Source organism: Myiozetetes cayanensis, unplaced genomic scaffold (assembly GCF_022539395.1).
Source record: "Myiozetetes cayanensis isolate MyiCay16 unplaced genomic scaffold, myiCay2020 scf5-8, whole genome shotgun sequence".
NCBI lineage: Eukaryota > Metazoa > Chordata > Aves > Passeriformes > Tyrannidae > Myiozetetes > Myiozetetes cayanensis.
In genome coordinates this window covers 3,559,209-3,580,009 of record NW_026087742.1, presented here as the reverse complement: position 1 = coordinate 3,580,009, position 20,801 = coordinate 3,559,209, and the positions used below count along the sequence as shown (strand labels likewise).

Below are 20,801 nucleotides of genomic sequence, written 5' to 3'. Positions count from 1 at the left end.
TCAGTCATTTAACATGATATTGTTCTTAAACTTTCATTTGAATCTGAGGAGACAGCAGAGCATGTCGTAGCAGTTTTTTTCTTTACATGACTCCAGTTTTTTGGAAGTTTTTGTACTAGCATATTTTCAAGCATTTAAGATACCTATTGGTAGTTAAAACACCACACGGTTATCTACATGGCAGTGATTACCTTCCTTGTTTTACATCTCAGAATTACAAGTAAAGTCATCAAACAGTGGAATATGGCTGTTTTTAAGGTTCTCTAGACTAAGCAGAAATGTGCTGTTTGAATTTTTATTTAAAAAAAAAATCTCTTTTGGTTAACTTGAAAGGAATTCTTCACAAAATGCACAAAGTTGTCATTTGTTACAACAAAAAAATGAAATAAATGAGGCAATGGGAGAAGAGAATTGCAGACACTGGTACTGATCAGACTTACTGGTACATGCCATGGTTGGTGGGTCCTTCTCAGCTCTGAAATAACCTTTCTCACACTGGCAGACAGAAGTTGCTTCTGCGTGAGCCAAACTGTGTGGAGGACACTTGGAACACTTCACATTCCCAGCAAAAGCTTTATAGAATCCAGGCCTGCAAGCTGCAAAAGAAGAAAATAAGTTTCATTACTAGAAGCAAGTTTTGGTCATTGGTAACGTGTGTTTCATGCACTTATAATACTCCCTCCTGCCTTGCCAATCTCTCTCTCTCTCTATATATATATATGCTATTTTGTTCATACCGTTCTTCATAGTTTTTATTTTGGTATATGGACTTAAAAAATTATTCTGTTCTTGTTATATGATGGGCAATCATTAAAAGAGACTGCTACACAATTTACAGACAGTTCTCACTGGTGTTTGAAATTGTACCCAGACAACTTCACTAATATCACTAAATAAAAGAGCATTATCTGCTCCATGTGGTAACAAGAGAGAGCGAGATAACTCCTTATTTGACAGAACTATATATCTTATATATATATATCTCTTATATATCTTCCTATTCAAGTAACAAACACTTGAAGTACTTGATACACTTTCCCTCACAACACTTTGAGGGGACGGGGATGACACCCCTCTGTAGGGACAGCACAACCTCTCGTCCCTTTTTTACTGACCTTTAAAACAGAACCAAGTCACTCCAATAAATCTCATCATAAACCTGCCAGGTGTGCATTCTGAAATAATTGTTTTAAAGCCATCCAGACTTCATCACACATTTAAACCAAGATTTCTTCCTCTCTCCTGCCAGCTCCCACATCTCCCCATTCCCAGCACATATTGCAGTTCCTGTCTCCTGCTTCCCAGCATGAGAACAGAACAAGTGAAAGAGCAACTCCAACATGTACAGATTGTACAGACTCCTTTTCCTTCTGGCTCCTCCAGCAGTGTGATGGAAACCATTCATCCACGTGGCTTTTTCTCATTTTAACATATTCAAGACTACTTTCTCTGCAAGGCTAGAAGGAATGAGGCAGTGTTTCCTTCTCTTGTACTACGACACAGAAAAAATTTTAAAATAAGGGGTTTTCAATAAGTACCCCAAAATATGCATTTGGTGGATGCAGTGTCAGGTCATATAATGGAGTTATTAAAAAGTATTAACTCATAGATAACATATACACTGGTCAGTTTTTCTTCTGATTCCAAAGGCCTCTCTTGATGTAAAAGCAGTTTCACCTGCAGCTGAATAAGGTGAGATGACACTGCAGAAGATAGCACTCGGCTGCCTCTCACAACCCAAGAGCCAGTTTTTGAAATGCCATTTTAAGAGCTTAATTTTGACCCCACAATTCCAGCAGCTCTCCTAGTGCGTTGTTCTGACTTTGCTGAACAGACATGAGGGAGGAATCCTGCCCTGCTGTCACTGGCTCAAAAAAACAAAAGCAGCATTTCTGGTGTTCAAGATGAGAGGGGTGGGAAAGACTCCCCCTTGAACGTGGGCTGCTGATCTGACACAGTGGTGATTACAGGGAGTGCTAATTCTGCACTGATTGGAAAGACAGCAGGTTTGGTGCTGGAAGGAGGCAGCACTGCAGATCCAGGCTGTGGGCACCAATTCCTCTAGTTTTGCTGGAAGGAAGGAAGGGAGGAGGTAAAGCAGAAAAAAAAGGAATAGTGTTAGGCTTGCTTGCTCCCTTCCTATTTAAATTCTTGCCCTTAATAAATACCTTCCAGGCATGATGTGCAGTACAAAGAAATTTGTGACTAGTGAGTTGGCAGTTCCAGGCTACAGTTTCAGTCAAAGCAGAATGAGTACTCTTTAAAACCCTCATCACTTCTAAAATTTACATCTGTCCCTTCTGAAATCTGTCTTCCTTTCCGTCCCCCCAGTGACACGTCACTTTGGATCAACAGAGACAGCATTCTTTTTCTAGGGCAATATTTCCTCTAAATTTCGAGCAGTTCACTGTTACAAAATAAAACTCAAGGGTAAGACTCATTTCCAATTTCAAAAAGCAAATGTTTTATTCTGAAATAGTATTCTCTATTGTATTTAAAGCAGTTATGGTTTAGGCATGGTGAGTCTCCTCAAAGAAAGCATAAATATACTTGCAGAGAAGGTGGGGAAAACCAGTGGAGTAATAAATAGGTAATTTTACTTCTTTTCAAGTCAACTCAAGTGCGCTTATCCTTTAAACCAAGTACGTACTACAAGTTCTGTGGCAGGGGGAGGTGTCAGTGAAGCTTTTCAGTAGAGGTTTTCAAAGCCATTGACAACTCACTCCCCATTCAGAGGCAGAACCACACATTTAGGATAGCTGGGTACCTGCAAATAAAAAACAGCCCCTCATAAAAAAGATACAATAAGACAAGATGAAAGCCCCCAAAAGATCACAACCTTGGGATAACTCGCCTCTCTGGGTAACTCAGTGAAAAAAAATAACCTGTTTCTCTATCAAAATCAATGAATATGCAGCACAAGTCTGAAACACAGCACTTCAGCTGCTGTGCATGCCTAAGCTGAGACTCTGACAACAATTATTCTGTTTCAGTGCTACAGTTAACCAAAATAATTGCTAAATTTACCATTTTCCACGGAAAATCTGCAAGGACTAGAGTTACTACACAGGATTTCAAAAGCTCATTTAGCCAGTGCCTCAGCTGATGTAATTTCAGAAATAGTGTCCCTCTGAAGAAAAGAAAGGGAATTTCTCTGTTCCCTTATGTGTCTTTGTGAAACTTCAGGCTGTACAAAACCACTGTCAGCCAACTGTATCTTACAGCAGTTCCAGTCAAAACAGGAAAACTGCACAAGGAGTGGTACATGCATAGTAATTTCTGATTTATTCGTGACATTCTGCACATGTTTGTGCACGTTCTGATGTGAGGTTGCATTACTGCATCTGAATCACCTGATGCTAACCAAGTTCCTCTGACTTTGCCCAGCTTTCTGTTGTTCCCATTGTTTATTCTCCCCGGGGCAGTTTCAGCAACACAAAATTACTGAGTGCACAAACTGCCTGGTGGGCGAATGAGAAACTCAAAACCTTTTGGTTACAAACGGGTTGCATTTTTGTATTTGAGGAAGGAAAAATAACCATCTTTCCCCTACAAAATTGTCTCCTATGCGAATGTATCACAAGTTAACAGTTTGTTCCCTGTGTTTTTGCGTGCAGAAAGTTTAGTTTTGCATGGGTTGATAAATCAGTATTTTCAAAGCATTTCTCATAACGTTTTCTTCACTCAGCAAACAGTTTTGCATCTGCCATTTTCACAAATCCTTTGTGCGCATCTTAGTGTAAACTAAAATCTAAACTATGGAAGGCTGTCATCTGAAAAAAGTTTCTAATGATGACTGACTACCAAAAACCCTGAAGTTTGTCTTTATCTGTGTTGCCACACAGTATTTTTTCCTACCTTCCAGATCACAGCCAGGCATCTTATTTCCCCTCATGTTATCTAACACAAGTGACTCTGTGAGCCGCTAATTATAGGAACTGTATGAAATTTGACTTCTGTAAAGCCTGGGGGAAGATAATATATTGTCTTAATGGCTAAGTAATTAGCAGGGTATCGGAATGAACAATTGGAAGACACTGAAGTTTTCTCCAGTGACATACAGGAGATCATGCAGAGAAGCACTGATAATTTAATTGGCCTCATAAAAGACAACACGTCCATGAACGTGCTTTGCTGCAGCTTTGTCAGGGTTTGGCTATGAGGCTTTCAAAGTATAGAACTTTTGTAATTAATTTTCCGTATTTCAAGTTTAACTATATGGCATTTAGCTTTGTTTGTTCATTTTCAAGGAGTTTTTGAAGTGCCCAGTGCAGTAAATAAGTTGACTGCTACAAAATGCTGCCCTGGCTCTCTCTGCAGGAGAGTCTTTGCTGCCTGAGGCTGTCACAGCCAGTAAGTTCCTCCCAAACCTTGCGGAGTGCACAGTGTAGAGACACAAAATCCAGAAAATGCAAACCACCTTCGTGGTCACAAACCTTGATGCTTAAAGACAAACAAGCAAAGCAAAACAAACAAACAAAAAAAGCAGCATTTTCACTGCTCTGAGGGAGCATTTCACTGTGAAAGAAAGAAGCTGATTCCAGTTTCCAGCTGTTTCTCATCCAAACTGACCACTACAGAGGGAGTTGAAGGGGAGGGAGTCCAAAGGAAATCCAGGAGCAGTTTTAGGTGTGTCTGACGCTGCTGGTCTGTGTGTGGGAAGGCATTTCTCATGAAAATGGATTTTTTTTATAGCTTGCTAAGAACTCATCAATCAAATGAAACCGGAGAAGACTCCGTTGTCCCTTACAAGGAATGGCAATCATCAGCAGCCGTGGGAGAGGTGTTTTAATCTACCTGAATTGCATAATTTGTTACGCTTTTCCACCTCATATATTCTTTTAAAATTGCTCACTGAATCTCACTAATGCACTATGAGACAGATATCTTTCATATTTGCTATACTCTGACAACAGATGATGATTTCAGTTTTAAAGTTCTCTCACCCCCCTGATATCTGATCAATATATGAAAAGGACAATCTAATAAGGCCTGTTGTCTTCTAGCACTGTGCAGAAACAAGGAGCTGTGACATTACTTCAACCAATTTATATTTTAGTAAAATGTCTAGAAAAGAACAAAGAAGTATCTAGAAAAGCACAAAAGAAAAGAATGTATCAAAATATGCACACTGCATATTACAAAAGGCAGAATACAATCCCAAAGGTGAGATTAGGATATTAAAGAATTAGGACCATAAAGGTATGAAAACAACCTTTTATTGTGAGTCCTATCTGGATAAACAGTCTCAGGTCTCTTCTTTCCCTACTGACTGTGAGACTGTGCAGGATGAACTGCCAGGAACACGAGGCATCATGGAGAGCCCCAGCCATCACACATCAGAAATGATGGTAACACTGCTTTGTTGAAACCACAGCAATAAAAGACATCCTGTATCAGGAGAGCAGCTTTCTGCATTGCTGCTGGAGACTTTTAGAGCCCATAGAAAGATTCTCAGAGATCTAGGAGGGACACTGTTCATCTGTACTCTGCCTTCCCCTTCATCTCCAAGCCAGACAGAGCCAAGTGACAGTGCAGGAATAACACGTGTAACCTGTGCTCCTTTCTTTTCTGAATCACTGTCACAGGTTGGACCCACTGTATTTGTCCCCTTGTTTATGGATTTTTCCTGTAGGTGCATATTCTATATTGTTACCTTCTTTTTAAAACTATCTTGACTAAGGACTCAAAAAACCCCCAACAACCCAACAAAAAACCCCATCCGAAATACTTCCACATATTGACTAGAATTTAAAAATACGATTCTAAATGCATAGGTGCTACTAAAAGAAAGAGATGGAAAATGTTTCCAAGACTGATATAATAGTTTGCACTTAATTCTCAGAACTAGCTGAATTGTTTTTTCCCCAAACTAACATGCTAAATAAAATTTACGACTACAACAGGTAAATGGAAGGTAAGAACGTTCCAGAGTGAATAAATACAAAATTAGCAAGACTAAAAGCAGGTGAAAAGAGGTTCATTTGATTGGAAATATCAAGAACTAAAACTACAGATGAAGACCATATTAAAAAAAAAAAAAAAAAAAAGCTATTCACAACACAGACTACAGTGCTGTACACAAAGGGCCTACAATCTTTTAAAATTAGCCCTTAAACATGTTTTATAGACTGTACTGATGAGCCAAGAGTCTTTTTTTTAGAAAAGGTCGCTGTATTGTAACTCCCTGTGATTTTGTGTGTCCTTAGCTCAGGTGACCTCCCTACAGATGGTGCATCTCTAACAGCCAGAGCTGACTGCACAGGTTCATTTGTTGGGTCCCTTCATGTACGCCAGTGAAAAACCAGCCCAGGCTAAAATGAAAACAGAAGCAGCTTTCGTGTCCCTTAGGTAAGTCTGGGGGAAATTAATGATTATCTTCTGACTAGTGAAGATGTGTCAGTGATTTAACACGTGATTTAATGTGGTTAAACACAACAAAGAGGATCATACTTGGTTTTGGCATCTGTAGCAGTGAAAAGGCTGCCCAGGTAAAAACCATCTGCTACCAGACTGGGGAGACTCCAGTTTCTGACTGCACAGAGTTAAGCAGTGCTGCCCTGCATGCCTGGCAGCATCCCAAGGGATGAGCCTTAAAAACCCACAGGTGACTTCTGCAAACTTCAGCTCGACCTTGTCGAGCAGGGCCACCAACTTTCACTATTTCCTCCGTGGAATAAAAACCTGAGTCCCTAAATATAAAGGTATTTCCTGTACATGGCCCCAAACACCTCTTGTTAATTGGTAAAAGGGGTAAAGGCAGAGTCCAGTCCCCAGTTTCTGTAGCTGGTATCTGTTGGCAACTTCTGGCACTGATGCTGGAAGGTCCTCCCCTGGCACACTGCCCTGAGCGGTCTCTGTGATGTACAAAACACCAGTAACAGCAAAAACAGCCAGCTCTTGCTGTCCACGAGATGAAAACACACTGCATTTTGTTTGGGGGATAGAACAAGAAGCCAAAATGTCCCACAGAACTGGATGGAAAGAGGGTACTTTGTCAGTGATGGAAGAAGAGGGACAAAAGCAACAGGATGCACCTCCTGGCAGAGGCAAGCAACTGTTTTTCACTGATCTGTGCTGCTGATTGTGTCGTGGGGATCCCTGAAGTCTAATAAGTTGTTTGAGGGGGGAGGCAGTGACCTGGAACAAGGGCAGTGCCAAGGAACATTCTGCTCCTGTGCAAATCCTGAAAACTGGAACACTAGATCATCAGCTGCAGCAGTCAGCACCTCAGCATCTCCACTGCAGGGTGTCTCTAGGGTGGATGGAATATTCCTCTACTCGGCTCTCCTTTCTTGTTTGGGAACTGGCAACACCAAGGACCAAAAAAGGAGGAGCACACCAGAGTAGCCAGTCACAGCTAACTGGCACATCTCAGAGCAGTGCAGAGAATGCTGGAGAGTCCAGGTAAACTTTCCTTACAGTTCTATTGAACCTGCTCAGTTCCCTGTAAATGTCCAAGCTGCAAGAGCAAGGACATCCTATCATACCACACAGAGGGGCGGTTTGGTTAACGCTGCTGGGAGCTATTCAGCAGCTCCAGTTATTTCCAGAAAGGGAAGCTGAAATACTGATTAGGCTGCAGTTGTAGCTGGAAGGAGTTTTTGGGGGAAGGGATGAGGCAGGAGTGTGATGAGTTTCTCAGCACTGTAGTGAACGTAGAAATAAGAAATATAATTTATTATAACTGCAGGAGGAACCTGTGTTTGCTGCAATTGCCCTGTATCATTTCAAGAGGCATTGGTGTCCCCCTGGAAAGGCCACGAAGGCTTCTTTTTCCCAGAATCATTTATGCTCCCATGTACAGCTGAACTCATCAGAAGGCACTCTGAACAAACTGGAAGGGTGTGCAATGCAGACCAACCCTGTGGCCCATTCCTGACACCAGAGACAACCACCACTGTCAAGCTGCCAGAAGTGCGAAGGAACTTTTGATGGCTCCCTGGCCATAAGTACATAAACGGCAGCAACCAAATTAATTAATTTTTAAAAGCCTATTGTTTCATAATGGTTTGCATTCCTTCCTTGGCAATGATTTCGTTGTCCTTCAGTATTTTCAGCGTTCACCTTTTCAATGCTGAGCATGGAAAGAGGACACAGCAAAGGGGCCCCTGCAAACACCACAGACTGACACTGCAGATCCTTTTCTTTTCGTCTGATGAAGTTGTTCAGTATCCTCTTGCAACTACAGAACAAAACCAACCTGACACTGGGCTCACTTGCAGATTTTAGTTACAATACACTGCAAGGATGAACAAAATTTTCCACAATCACCCATTACTGAGGAGTGATTCTAAAGCCCATTAATTGCTACTATTTTGTATTAAAACAAACAAACAAAACACAACACAAACTCAGTCCCAAAGACAGGGAGTGGGAATAAAAGTCACAGCTTTCCAGAGATGCCTGTTTGAATTATGTATTCCGTGTATATATACACACAATCACATCAAAGGATCACAAACTGCCAGAGAAGGATTTGTCCTGACAACTGAACCACGAGTGAGTGTTCTGGAGTAACACTAAATATGTATTCCTATATCAAGGCACAATGCATTACAAATATTTGCCTAAAGTAACTCACCCTACTACATAACATAACAACCTGTATGTCCCAGTATATCCCAGCCTGTTCCTTTTGCAAATAATATTCCAAACAAACATGGTAATTGCATCCAATAGGAAAAACTGGCTATTTTTAATGCCACAATTTTCTCATCCCCTATAAAAGATATTTTTATAATTATATATTCCCTTTATGCTTATTCTTTGCAAGAACTTGTTCACTGCGATCCATTTGTAAATTTAGAACGCTTTACAGCAGCTTGGTGTGGGGTACACATATACTGTGAGAAATTATATGTATTTGCCATAAAAAGAAGTAACCTACACTCAATTAAGGTGGGTTCTTGTTGAACAGCAAATAAAGATAAATTAAATCAGCTTTGCTGTAAATATTTATATTTATGAATTCGTATTTGTAAAATATTTTATTTAGATACGCTTACATAAATTAAATAGACAAATTCAGATTTCAAATACAATTTCTCATCCCTTAAGAAATATTATTTTGATGTCAAGTTTCTGCATTGTCAGTTGATTTTTCAAGGGTGCTTAACATCTCACAGTATGATGTGAGGAGACTGGTCCTCGAGATTATAGAAAGAAATAATATCTAAACTGCCTCTGTGGGAGGAGTAAAGGGATGTTCCTCTTTTTGGGGGAAACACTGAGCTTTGAGGGCCATTTGTACAAAGTTTTGCAACCTGTCCAGTGTCACTGAGGTGCAGTACTGAATTCACACTGTAACAACCAGTATTTAAAACTTCAGTTTCACTCCAACAAATACTAGCTCTCCTTTGGTAGTTTTTGTTGGAACCCTGGTTTGTAGTGTTTGATGGTCACTCCTTTGGGACTCACACCCACCAACACGGAAAGCATTTGCTGTCGTGGATCTCTCCCCTTAGAGCACAATGTAGCTTCTAGGATTGTTAAAACTGAGGGCCCGACATTCGAGGGTCCAAAACAATTATTTCAAAAGCAACTGCTGGGAGCTGGGAAAAATAAAATAAAAACAATTAGGCCGCAGGTTTGGACTCCCCTGGCTGCCCTCCTGCCACAGGTGAGGCTGGAGAGCTGGGGGGCAGGCTGTGACCACCCTGCACACCTGCACTTCAGAGGGTTTTAATCACCCAGTTCACCAAGTCATCAACTCACTGATCTTATTTTGGTTACTGAGAGTAACAGGCAGAACCTTTATTTGGTACTTAGGAGACAGGATAGGACCTGAATCTAAATGAAAGTTTCTCTGCTCAGGGTAGGCAAAACCAAACAAGTGCTGCACCGAAAATCTGTTCTTGGAAACAAAGGTATTCAAAAGCCGTTTGAGAATAATGCATGCTCATCACACAACACTGTCTTTGGGAGATGGAAGACAAATTGTGTGCATCAGAGCTGCTGCTAAAACAAATAGGGAAAGCTAAGTCCTGAAAAATTAGTTGGCCAATACCATAACAGAATGTTCTGCTTGTTCTGTTTGTGAACACAAAAATATTTTAATAATCCAAGATCATCCAATTCCTTCAGGAGCTACATTTCGAATTATGACTCATATTTATTTTATAACAGTAATGCACCAATGATTTATAATTTCGATAGTGAAATCCTCTCAGGGCTGAAATTCAGCATGAGAGGAAAAAAGACATCATTTATTTTCCCCTCTATTGTTTTGAATATGATGGCTTTTAGCTATGTATGCATATTTAAAATTTCATATACATGTTTAAACAAAACACTGACATAATATTTAAAAGATGAACTTTTACAGGCAATTAGCTCCTAACGTTATTTGTTTCCACCTCAGTGTTCCAGTTTCTCTCCACAGCTGCTTTTTCTTCCACTTTCCACTTTTCCATGCAGTCACACAACCGTGCAGTAACTGGAGTAGTAACTGCAATAACCTTCAGTCTCAGCCAGTCATAAGGGAAGTGTTTCATAAGCAGAGAAAAAACTGAATTAATTGCAGGGCAGGACAAGGCACCTGGCACTGAAAGAGGAGAAGAATTTATTTTTTTTTTCAGCTGGCAAGGCTGTAAAACAACAGAGCTTCTCTTGGAGAGCAGGACAGTTGCTGCCATTGTCACCAGGGGTACCTGGGACAGGATCTGAGTGTGTGAGAGATGTCAGCTCCACATCTCAGGGCACTTCAGTAAATGTTTCGGAATATTATTGGTAACATTGTCAGTCTTTTTTTTTTTTAAAGTTTTAAGAAGTAGGACAGAATTGAAAGTGATATTCATTCGTAGACAGTAATGGAATTTCAGGAGTGTTTCATTACATTTCACTGAACAAACATATATTCCAATTAAATTCACTTTTATTTCCGTTACAGAAGCTCATGCACTGATGGGCTACTAAAGTAGGAGAGCTCTTATAATGAGCAATATGAACAACTCAAATGTGTAGGGAAACAGAGAGAGAAAAGGAACACAAGCTGAATTTCTGTCCTTGCATGAATACATCTCCCGTTAACAACTCCTAAGCTAAAAAACCAAAATGACCAGGAGAAATTTTAAGGCCCAGTAGGACAGAAAAGGCATCATTTGGACAGAGAAGTCTGCAGCTTTGGGAGAGCTCAGCCTTTTTTTAATCCTTTTAACACACATACCGACTTCCTACCGATATGATGCTTCACTTACAGCAACAAAGTGACTGATTTCCTAAACAAAGCCTTATTATGTAAATATTTACAGTATTACACAAAAATAACGTTAATATTGAAAGTCATAGAAGGGAAAAATATTTTTCTTTCTGGGGAAAATATCTTAAACGCCTAATACTACAGTACTGTTGATATTACAGTGACCCAGATGCCCAAAAGCTGCCTGCCCATCTTTCCACCTCGTGGTTTATCAGTAGATGATAACCTGGCTGGGGTGCTGCTGCCTTCCTGTCACCACCCAAATAGAAATGTGCAGCAAGGACCTGGTGCTTGGAGAGTTTGTAGGAACGGACCAAACTTCTGAGAACAGTCACAGAAAAGGCTTATTCCCGAGTCCCCTCTTGGTTTGTTGGCATTCATTTGTATGTGTTAAATGCTGTAATTCACAAAGGTGGCCATGGAAAACTGATTTTTAGATCACTGGTTGGGTACTGAGAGGTTTCCTGAGCACAGCAGAATCCTAGATTTCCCTAGTAAAATATACTGTATTTAATAAAGTTGCTACTCTTTTAAATTGTAGAATTAGGCAAAAAATACTCCCTAAATCAATCACTCAAAAAAGAAAGAAGGGAAACTGTCCTTCAAAAAGGATTACTTAGAAAGAGTCAAGTTATTAATCATGTTATGTCAGTATTTTCCATTTCAAGAACTCCAAAATCTAAACCCTTTCTTAATGAACAAATGATTTATATGAGGAATGCTGGCCCATTTGCTGAATATCTTTGAACTAGTTTTTAATGACAAAGATTTTTCTGAAATTTAAACTTAGAGAAGCAGAGCAAAAAACCCAAAGTGGTCTGTTTTGCAGCTGATATATAACGATATATATATATACCATTATACATCTGCCTGTTTGGGCCTTTTTACTGAAATAGTGCTGCCAGTGAGGACTCTGCCAACTGCACTTACAATTTGCTTTCTGTTTTAAATAGCAGGCAATTTCAGATCCTACTTACATTACTCGTATGATTTTCTGCAACTGAAAATCCTCCTGTTACTATTTTTCACTGACAGAGAAAACATTGTTTGATATGCAATCTGTTCCCTGCCTTCCAGATTTGGAATTCAGGGTTGTCTCAGCAGTCAGTTTGCTGTTTTATTTCGGGAGACTAACCCTCCCCTCAGCACCAGAGGAGTGGGAGCAGCAGGAGGGAAGTTATGGAGCCACTGCCATCCCGACACGTGGCTTCGTGCTGAACGTCATACGAACTCTACCCCAGAGAACCTGCAGAGGGACTTCATAAACAGCAGAGGAGTCCATATAATCCTTTAAAAAGCTGAGTTATCCTAAAGTACGTGACAGTGCCAGAGGTGTTGCAGGAAGCAGAGCCATGGAGCGATCCCTGATGTGCTTTAGGAGACAGTCCCGTTCCAAAGGCTGCCACCAGCAGACAGAGACACAGCTGGGACTCAAGAGATGCCATTCCTTGAATAAAGAAACCTCCATATTTTCTAATCTTTGCTTTTACAGCACAGGTTTTTCTCAGACATTTAGTGCCCGTTTAAAAGGCAGCAAAAGCAGGAAGAAAGTACAGCAGGGTTTTGATTTGTGGGCCTGAGGGCTGGGCAGGATACTCTCCATCTGTCTTTTTATCCCAGCAGGCTGCCAGAAGCAGAAAAGGGATCAAAACCTCTTGTCTGGGAACTTCAGAATGCAGAAACCTCCCCCACAGCACCCCTCCAATCCTCTCCCTGTTCCCAAAGCACACCACACTAAACACAACGGGTATATCCCACACCACATGATTGCAGTTGTGCAGCATCCGAATGGTTGGGATCCATCAGTTTGTGACTTCATGCATCTGCTAAGGAAGGGCACTGGTGTGCAACCAATTCAGCAGGTCACCTAAATGCTAACAGTTATGGCTAAGGAAAACTTCAGGCATTAAAATCCTCAGAAACAGCCTACAGCAGATACAGAGCTAACCTCTGACTGTTTGTCACTGTCACCGTTCCCTCACTTGCAGAAGAACCAACAGCTAAATTTTTATTTTCATTGCCACATTATTTCTTTTTCATTCTTTCCAGTACTTTCACTGACTGCCAAGTAATATCTTATGGCCTATAGGTTGAGAAACTGTTGGAACATTTGTCTGACTCACAGAAACAACGAGGCAGGAGAGACTGATTTTGCATCTACACGTGAAGGGAGAGCTGCTGATTTCTGCCCCTGAGGGTCTTACTTCTTACATTAAATTAAAAATAATTATGTGAGTAAAACAAGGGAGTTTGAAATTTTTAATGACTCCTAAACCACTTTTTTCCCCTCACAGCTAAAACAGAAAGCAGGGATACTCAGGGGAAAGTTTTTATACTTTAGGAGTTTCATCTAATAAATAAACAATTAAATGTTCGTCTACTCTATTTGCCACTGAGAGATTAATCTTTTGCAAATCTCACTAACAGAAAAGGGTATATTTCCTGAAAATGCCTTTTTGTTAAATGAAGAAACCTCCTACCCTTTAAAACAAAATGCTGAGCTTCAAAAATAAAGTTTTGTACAACTTATATAAGTTCAGTGTGTTTTTTGTATTTATAATTAGGATAACGTTAATTACCCAGATGTAATATAACGTTACTTTTTCACTAAAGGAGATGCAACCTACAGAATTTTCCAGCCCCCTTATTACTCTGGAGAGAAGATAAATAGTCCAGGTGCTTGGTTTGAGACTGTAGGAGCTGAAGTTCAGCAGTTCCAGCTGCTGCAGCCCTGCTGAGGAGCTCCTCAGCGACACAAAAGCAGCAGCTGGGCACTCCAGTGCCACCCTGAGCTTTGCATTTCAACTATTTTCACTGAGGAGCTATTTCTTTAAAGAGAAAATCAGTGCCAATGCTGGCCAAGCCGTTATTTCCCAAGTCGTACACACCCTCCAGCAGGAGGCCGAGGGACCTGCAGCTCCATCGGCACCCTGAGCGGGGCAGGGGAAGGGCAGGGCTGGGAGAAGGGGCACAGCACCCGGCTGGGAGTGAACTGTGGGGTTCATGTGGCTGGCAGGGACCGACTGTGAGTCACCAGAGTGACCCTTCATGTCAGTAACTTAGTCATTCCAGTGGTTTCACTGCTCCGTTTATTAAATGAAGCTGCAGCTCAGCTTGCAGCCAGAGGAGAAATCCCTGTTATTACAAGGTGATGAGAAATGCTGAAATCTCCCTCAATCTACTCACCTGTTGCTGCTTATCTCAAAAGCAAATTAAAAGGGAAAAAATAGAATAGCTATGATAGTCTAAGAAAGGCTAAACTTAGAGTTCAGAAAAAATTTACCATCCCATGACCAAAAATATTGTGCATTTTAAAAAGTCAGATACAAGCTTGCCCCTCAGACTAGGTTTAGTCTAGAGAAATAATATCCCCACTAATTTAAAAGAATCAGAACAGTATTTCAGATAGATACTTTATGTCTATGTAAATAGATAGATATAGATGTATATATTTATATATGTACATAGACTGAACTTCAGAAATCATTGCAATACTTCAGCTTCTAATCTGCCTGGGATCATGAAATTTATTGCTAAATGCAATTTTATTGGGAAGTGTAAATGACAATTCAGTCTGTACATCTTTAACATAAATAGCTTCGTTCTAATGAGAAAAGACATTTGCTGCCCTTTGTCACAGGCACATTTGAGTTAAATCTGAGCTAAAGGCACAGCCTTGACTTTGGAGTCCTCAATGACAACTCATTAACAATGAAGCTGAACAAAAACTTGTCATAAAAAAACATATAGGACCTTGGTATGGGAAAAGATGTCATTTCATCAGCTGTGCAGCAGAACTACAAAGGAGAGTGGTTTATAAAGGAATAAATGTGTTGTATGTTTACAGTAATTTTAAAATATCGTAAACTATATCCTGTTGCCCATTACACTGACTGAAATAGAAGCACAACCTTTTACAGAAACAAATTTAATGCCACTAATCCTACTGTCAGGGCAAAATACTTTAAAAAGACCTGTTAGTTCAGAAAAGTGCCTTCACCCCAAAGTCCTAAATTGAGGGTGAGTACAATAAAGTTTATTCTAAGAAACGTTCCCAAAATTGAATCTGTTATTCTGGCACCTAACATTACCAACACTGAAGTTTATTGTGAATTAATGACTGTACATGACGACCTTAGCCTTCAATTCCCTGGAATGATTTCTGTACATTAACATCTCGAGAGTTCAGCAATCACCAGTCTGTGTATGAGGTCACTGAGTACCCCCCAAAAAGTGCTCCCCCCTCCACCCTTTCCTGCCGTCCACGATCCTTGTGTGAAACTCCTGATCTCCTCATTGCACTGTTACCTATAAAATACCCCAGTAGCCAAGAAGCAAAACTTACACCCAGTTCTGATATTTCTTTGTTGCAATCTCCTGCTTTGGGTGCAAACAGCCTCTGACTCTGATGTGCTGCATCTCAACAAGCTGCACACAGTTCATTACATCTTCACCTCAATATTGGCTTCCTAACTACTCCAACCACATGAAGATCCCCGTGTAGTTTGCCATGTAGCTCTCCCGATGATACCTTTAAAGTGAACAGAGGTACCCCCAGAAGGCTGTTTTGTTAAAATGTGTTCAGCTCTAACGATAATGACAGAACAAAAAATCCCACACACCTAAAGAACAAGGACAGGATTTGGCCAGCACTAAGTGTTATTAGACACTAATTTGCCTTTTGTTGATCTCTCCCTCTCAGTTTGAGATGTTTATTCTCTACCAGATCACCAGAGAAAAGATAAGAGGGTGTATTATGTGCTTTTCCTGAAACCAGTTTCAATTGTTTTCACTGGAAGTAAACTGAGAATCACAGTGTTTACACTCAGGAGCATACTTTCTGAAATGTACAAAGTTCACTGTAAACTGATCTAGGAAATAAATATAAATGCAAATAAAATAAAAAATGGAAATTCTCAGAGCTCTACCATTATTATGTATGTCATTCTCCATTAATTATCTTTTTTAAACAAATGGATGTTTTAATTAAAAAAAATTAACTATTTTGAAATTACTTTTCACACCATGCCCACGCTGTTACAGGGGTATAACTTAAGAAAGACCAAAACCTAATACACTCAAAAGCTTTACATTTAAACAAGAGAATATGTGGCTACAGACAAAGATATATTTCTATATAAACTTCTATTTTTGAAATATTCCTAATAGAATATCTGTCAAGCCGAAAAATAATGATTATTGCATGACAAAGTTTATGGAAAGAAATATTAGTGTGGAAATAAAAGCTTGGGTTTTTTGCCTTGCAGAAAATCATTCTCCTTTGGGAGCATGGCCACAGTGGGATAATTAGTCTGACATTTGAACATCAGTTTAAAGCCTTTTAAATTGTTTATGCCCTTTAAGGAAAACAGTTGATTATGAACTTCCATATTTTTCAACAGCCCGGGGAAAGTCCTAGATTGCCAATACGTAGGTAAGTCACCAAAACAAGTCCAGCTATACTAATTTTAATAAAACCTAATAAAATATAAGTCCTAGTAGATCTTTTTCCTTTGACAAAGTAAGTCTATCGCTTTAGGTTTATCTGCAGCTAAATCTCGTTGGGAAAGCAGGAATCTGGGGAGGAACACTATGTCAGTGAGCACTGAACCAAGGGTGGCTTAATCAAAGATCTTCGATTTAAACACATCTCCTCATTGCAAGTTGGCACAAGTTATGGAAGGCCAAGTGTAAAGGAAAAAAAAATGCCCAAAAGTGAGAAATATGTTGTTTCAGGGAAATAGTTGAGGGAAAAGACGTTATATGTGGTACTTTACTGGAAGGGTCATGAGGTCTGTTCTCTAAAGGACACCAAAACCACTGAGTTCTTGTTCCAGCTGCCCCATCCAGGCCCTCATTCCGAGGGATCTCAGCCTTCCTGCAGCATTCCCTGCTCCCAGCCAGCTCCACCAGAGCTGGGAGAAGACCCTTCCCCACCTGCCAGCTTCCCTGCTCCCCCCTTCTCCCGTGGACAACAGGCCACAGGTGGCCCTGCTCCTTGGAGGGACCTGGAAAAGATGGAGGGGGCAAACACTGCAGCCCAGAAGAAAAGAGAAATTCCTCGTAAGGACGGACGACCAACAGCTACAACCCCCTCCCCCAGGCCCCAACCTGCTGGATTCCCCCCCATCCCCTGGGATTCCCACCCTGGATTCCCCAGCCCATCCCGAGATTCCCACCCCTGGATTCCCCCCACGCCCCATCCCCTGGGATTCCCACCCCTGGATTCCCCCCACGCCCCATCCCCTGGGAGCCACACGGGCACCCCACGCACCTGGCAGTGCCCAGGGGATGGTGCTCAGACCGGTGCAGTGCCTTCACCAGCTGCTCCAGCTGCTCTGCCAAGGCCACAGGTACTTGGAGCCCTCTCTGAAACCCTGCAGGACCTGCTGAGCATCTGGCAGGACAGGCAGGGGCTTCAGGCTGACCTGCAGCAGCTGGGACACCACCTCCCTGGAGGCAGCACATCTGTCATCACGCCGGAGCCAAAGTCCCAGCTCTGCAGAGGCAACATTCAATGCTGTTTTTTCATGCTGGCATCTCAGGAGTCAGCCATGTGCTGCTTAAACTATTTCAAATCCACACTTTGCACACACAGAAAGCCACTTTCCACTGATGATATGCAAGATGGTGTCATTATCAGGACTTATTTAATCCCTGGTTTCCACTATTTCCACATATCCTGAGGTTAGATCACCACTGTTCTAGGAGGTCCTGCACACTTTTACAGTTAAAACTTCTCTTAAAATGAATCTAATGTGAATTAAAAAAAAAAAAAAAAGCTATATTCTAATGTTAGTTTCTTTCACTTCAAAATGGTTGTGCAATGGGGAGGAGTCACATATACTTCACTAATTTTATTAAATAACAGAAAACAATTATCACCCTTCAGCCTTACCACAGCTGTCTTGCAAGGTCAGACTAAAACTACAATTAATTCCAAAAAATAACACAATCATTAACCACTAAGACAAACCAGAGAGGGTTTCTTAACCCCCAGTATCTCCCTGGTACAGACTGGATGCAATTCAAGGAGACTTTTGTCAGCCAAACACAACATATACTTGAGTTAAACACCCATGACCTGGTTTTGTGCCCCGTGAATGTCCCAGGGAGCACCAGACTGCAAAGGGGCAGTGCTCTCACAGGGGGCCTTCAGCGCTGCCTTCCTGAGGAGACACAGCAGCTCCCGCTCCTCCTCCAGAGAGAGGGGAAAACTCTTTCAACAACTGATCAGAGCAAGAAACAATATTCAATTTTACTGAATTGATTTCATTTCCCCTTCCTGGTAATGCTCCCCTTTGGAAATGTAGCACTAAAGGAGTGGTTCAGTGCACCAGCAGCTCCATTGTGAACAAGTGTCTCAGATCATTAAGATACTTGGAAGTTATTATTAGAGCAATCTCTTAGAAGCTATTAATGGAGCGATTGCAGACCAATAATGCCCACAGTCTCGGGCTGTGTTTTTGTAATTAATGCTAAGAAACAGCCGCAGTACACCTCTCCCCTATTAACACTCCTTTGTCACTAGCTGGGCATTTTTTAAAAACAGACATAAAGTTACAGATTCGAGTCCATTATATAAAATAACAGAGAGGTACAATTTTGAAAGGGCCTTTGTTTCCTCGGGGAGTTGCCAGCAGTCAGAGCATCACCCCTACAGCTACAGTGAAGCCACAGACAGGGTGTTTGGTATTGCAGATTTCCTGAGCCTGTGTTACAAACTCTGGTAGCACAGAGGTGTAAACACCTTGGGGAGACCCCTCAAACTGGACAGTGGACTGTGGTTTGTCCCTAACACTGATCCATGAACATCTGGGAGTTGCCAGGGTTAATCATTATGTGACTCAGCAAGGTGGAGTCACTCACACATCCCTTAATTAACACATTTATAAATATTCATAGGTCAACTAGAGCTCTAATTATTCCCAGAGACTTAGAGAAACCTAACCTCTATTAAAACTTTATCCTTTTATCTTTTTGTCTACAAGGGTTTTTTTTTGACCAAATGTTAAATCTGCCACTTAAAAAAAAGTGTGAATTAGGGAGTGCTCATTAGAATTTGGAAAACTCATTTCAGTGATAATCTGATTAAAACTAAGTGAAATACAACAGCAAAATACAAGGAATACTAAAAACACGCACTAACTTGTCATGTTTCAGCTGCAATAACATTTTGTGATGGCATCAGCCTGTGCTGGATCAAGATGTTTTTACCACACTCATCTTTCTCAGTGCAACGCTGTGGGTGGAGGGGATGCAGATTCCCAGCAGTCCTGCACCACTGCAGCTGCAGCATTTATGGCCCTGCTCCAGGCACTGCAGCCTTGCCCTCTAAACACTGCCCTCTCCCAGCTTCACCTTGATCTGTACTCGTACAGGAGAACATGCAGGACTAACTCTGATTAAAAGAAGAAAAGTGTTTCCAATTTCAGCCCAAGAACTTTCACAATCACATCTCCAGTCTCATATAGGCTCATACTCACTGCCAGTAACTACTGAATGCCCAGAAAAAATAAAGCCTTTAGTGCTCAGAAACCCGTTCCCACCTTCTCAGGTTCCAGTTCTTTTGCCTCTTCCCTGTTTTCCTTTGGCAGAAACAGCTCTGCAGTACCACAGCTGGAACATCACCTACAAAGGACCCTGTGCTGGAGCTTCACGAGATGGACCCTCTGGAACTGCTAAAACACAAGGCTGAGCAACTTCCCTCCTTGGGAGGACTGCGAGTACCAGGTGTCAGAGCAGACTTTATTCTACCCAAGAACACATTGATGGAGGTAAGATGGGCTGCAGGACCCATTAGATGCGTACTGAAAGACCAACCAGACACAAGAACACACCGTGCAGAGGACAATCATAGTCATATCTACAATGTAGGGAACTCTGGGATGAGAATGTGCAGATACTTCTGCCTGAAGGCTAGAAAATTACCAAGGAATTAGAAAAATCCAAAGGTGTTTCAAAAGGGTTAAACCCGACTTCGATTTCTCTTGTGCCATCAGCAATTCACAGGCCTCTTGTACAATCAGGAAATTGAACTGAATTGCCAGTAATTTGAGCTGGAGGAGACGCTGCTGAACAGAAAAGGTACTTAAACAATCATGCAAGGACTACAGGGGACCAACATGCAGTCAGTTGAAAGTTCACAGTGAGTCTCAAGAACCTGTTTTGGTGACAGAAACCTCAAACACAATCCAAGACTGAACTGTCTCTCCTTGCCCAGCCAAAGGCTGCCCACCGGAAAATGAAGGAAAAATAATACAAGGCTGGTGAATAAAAGCTTTGGGATAAGATGAAAACATTTGGTAAAACAGAATCTGATACCTGTGTTTGTCCAACTTCCTGAGGAGACAGTTCACCGTGATGCTAGAATCAGAAACTCAGAGCTTGTGCACCCCCAGTTTGTAATAAAGAGAACACTGTGAAGAAATTAAGGACCAGTTTTTATGACACTGGTATAACACCTAAAGAAATAGACCCTCAGCAGCTTGTGTTACTACCTTTTGGGAGCCCTGCATCTCAAAATTCTCTTCCTTGAAAACACAGTGTGTCCTGTAACCCTTTTGCTTTTGTTCACAGCCACTTATCCCAGCCAACAACC

General features: G+C 41.2%; 1 protein-coding gene across 1 annotated transcript in view; it reads right to left on the bottom strand.

Moving 5' to 3' along the window:
- Positions 1 to 277: 277 nt before the first annotated feature.
- LOC126649739 (uncharacterized) overlaps positions 278 to 20,801 on the bottom strand; it is a 53,260-nt gene continuing 32,736 nt past the window's right edge. Inside the window, 1 exon segment of the mRNA XM_050334148.1 lies at positions 278 to 596. Coding sequence (XP_050190105.1) covers positions 361 to 596 — 236 coding nt within the window. The 3' untranslated portion in view covers positions 278 to 360.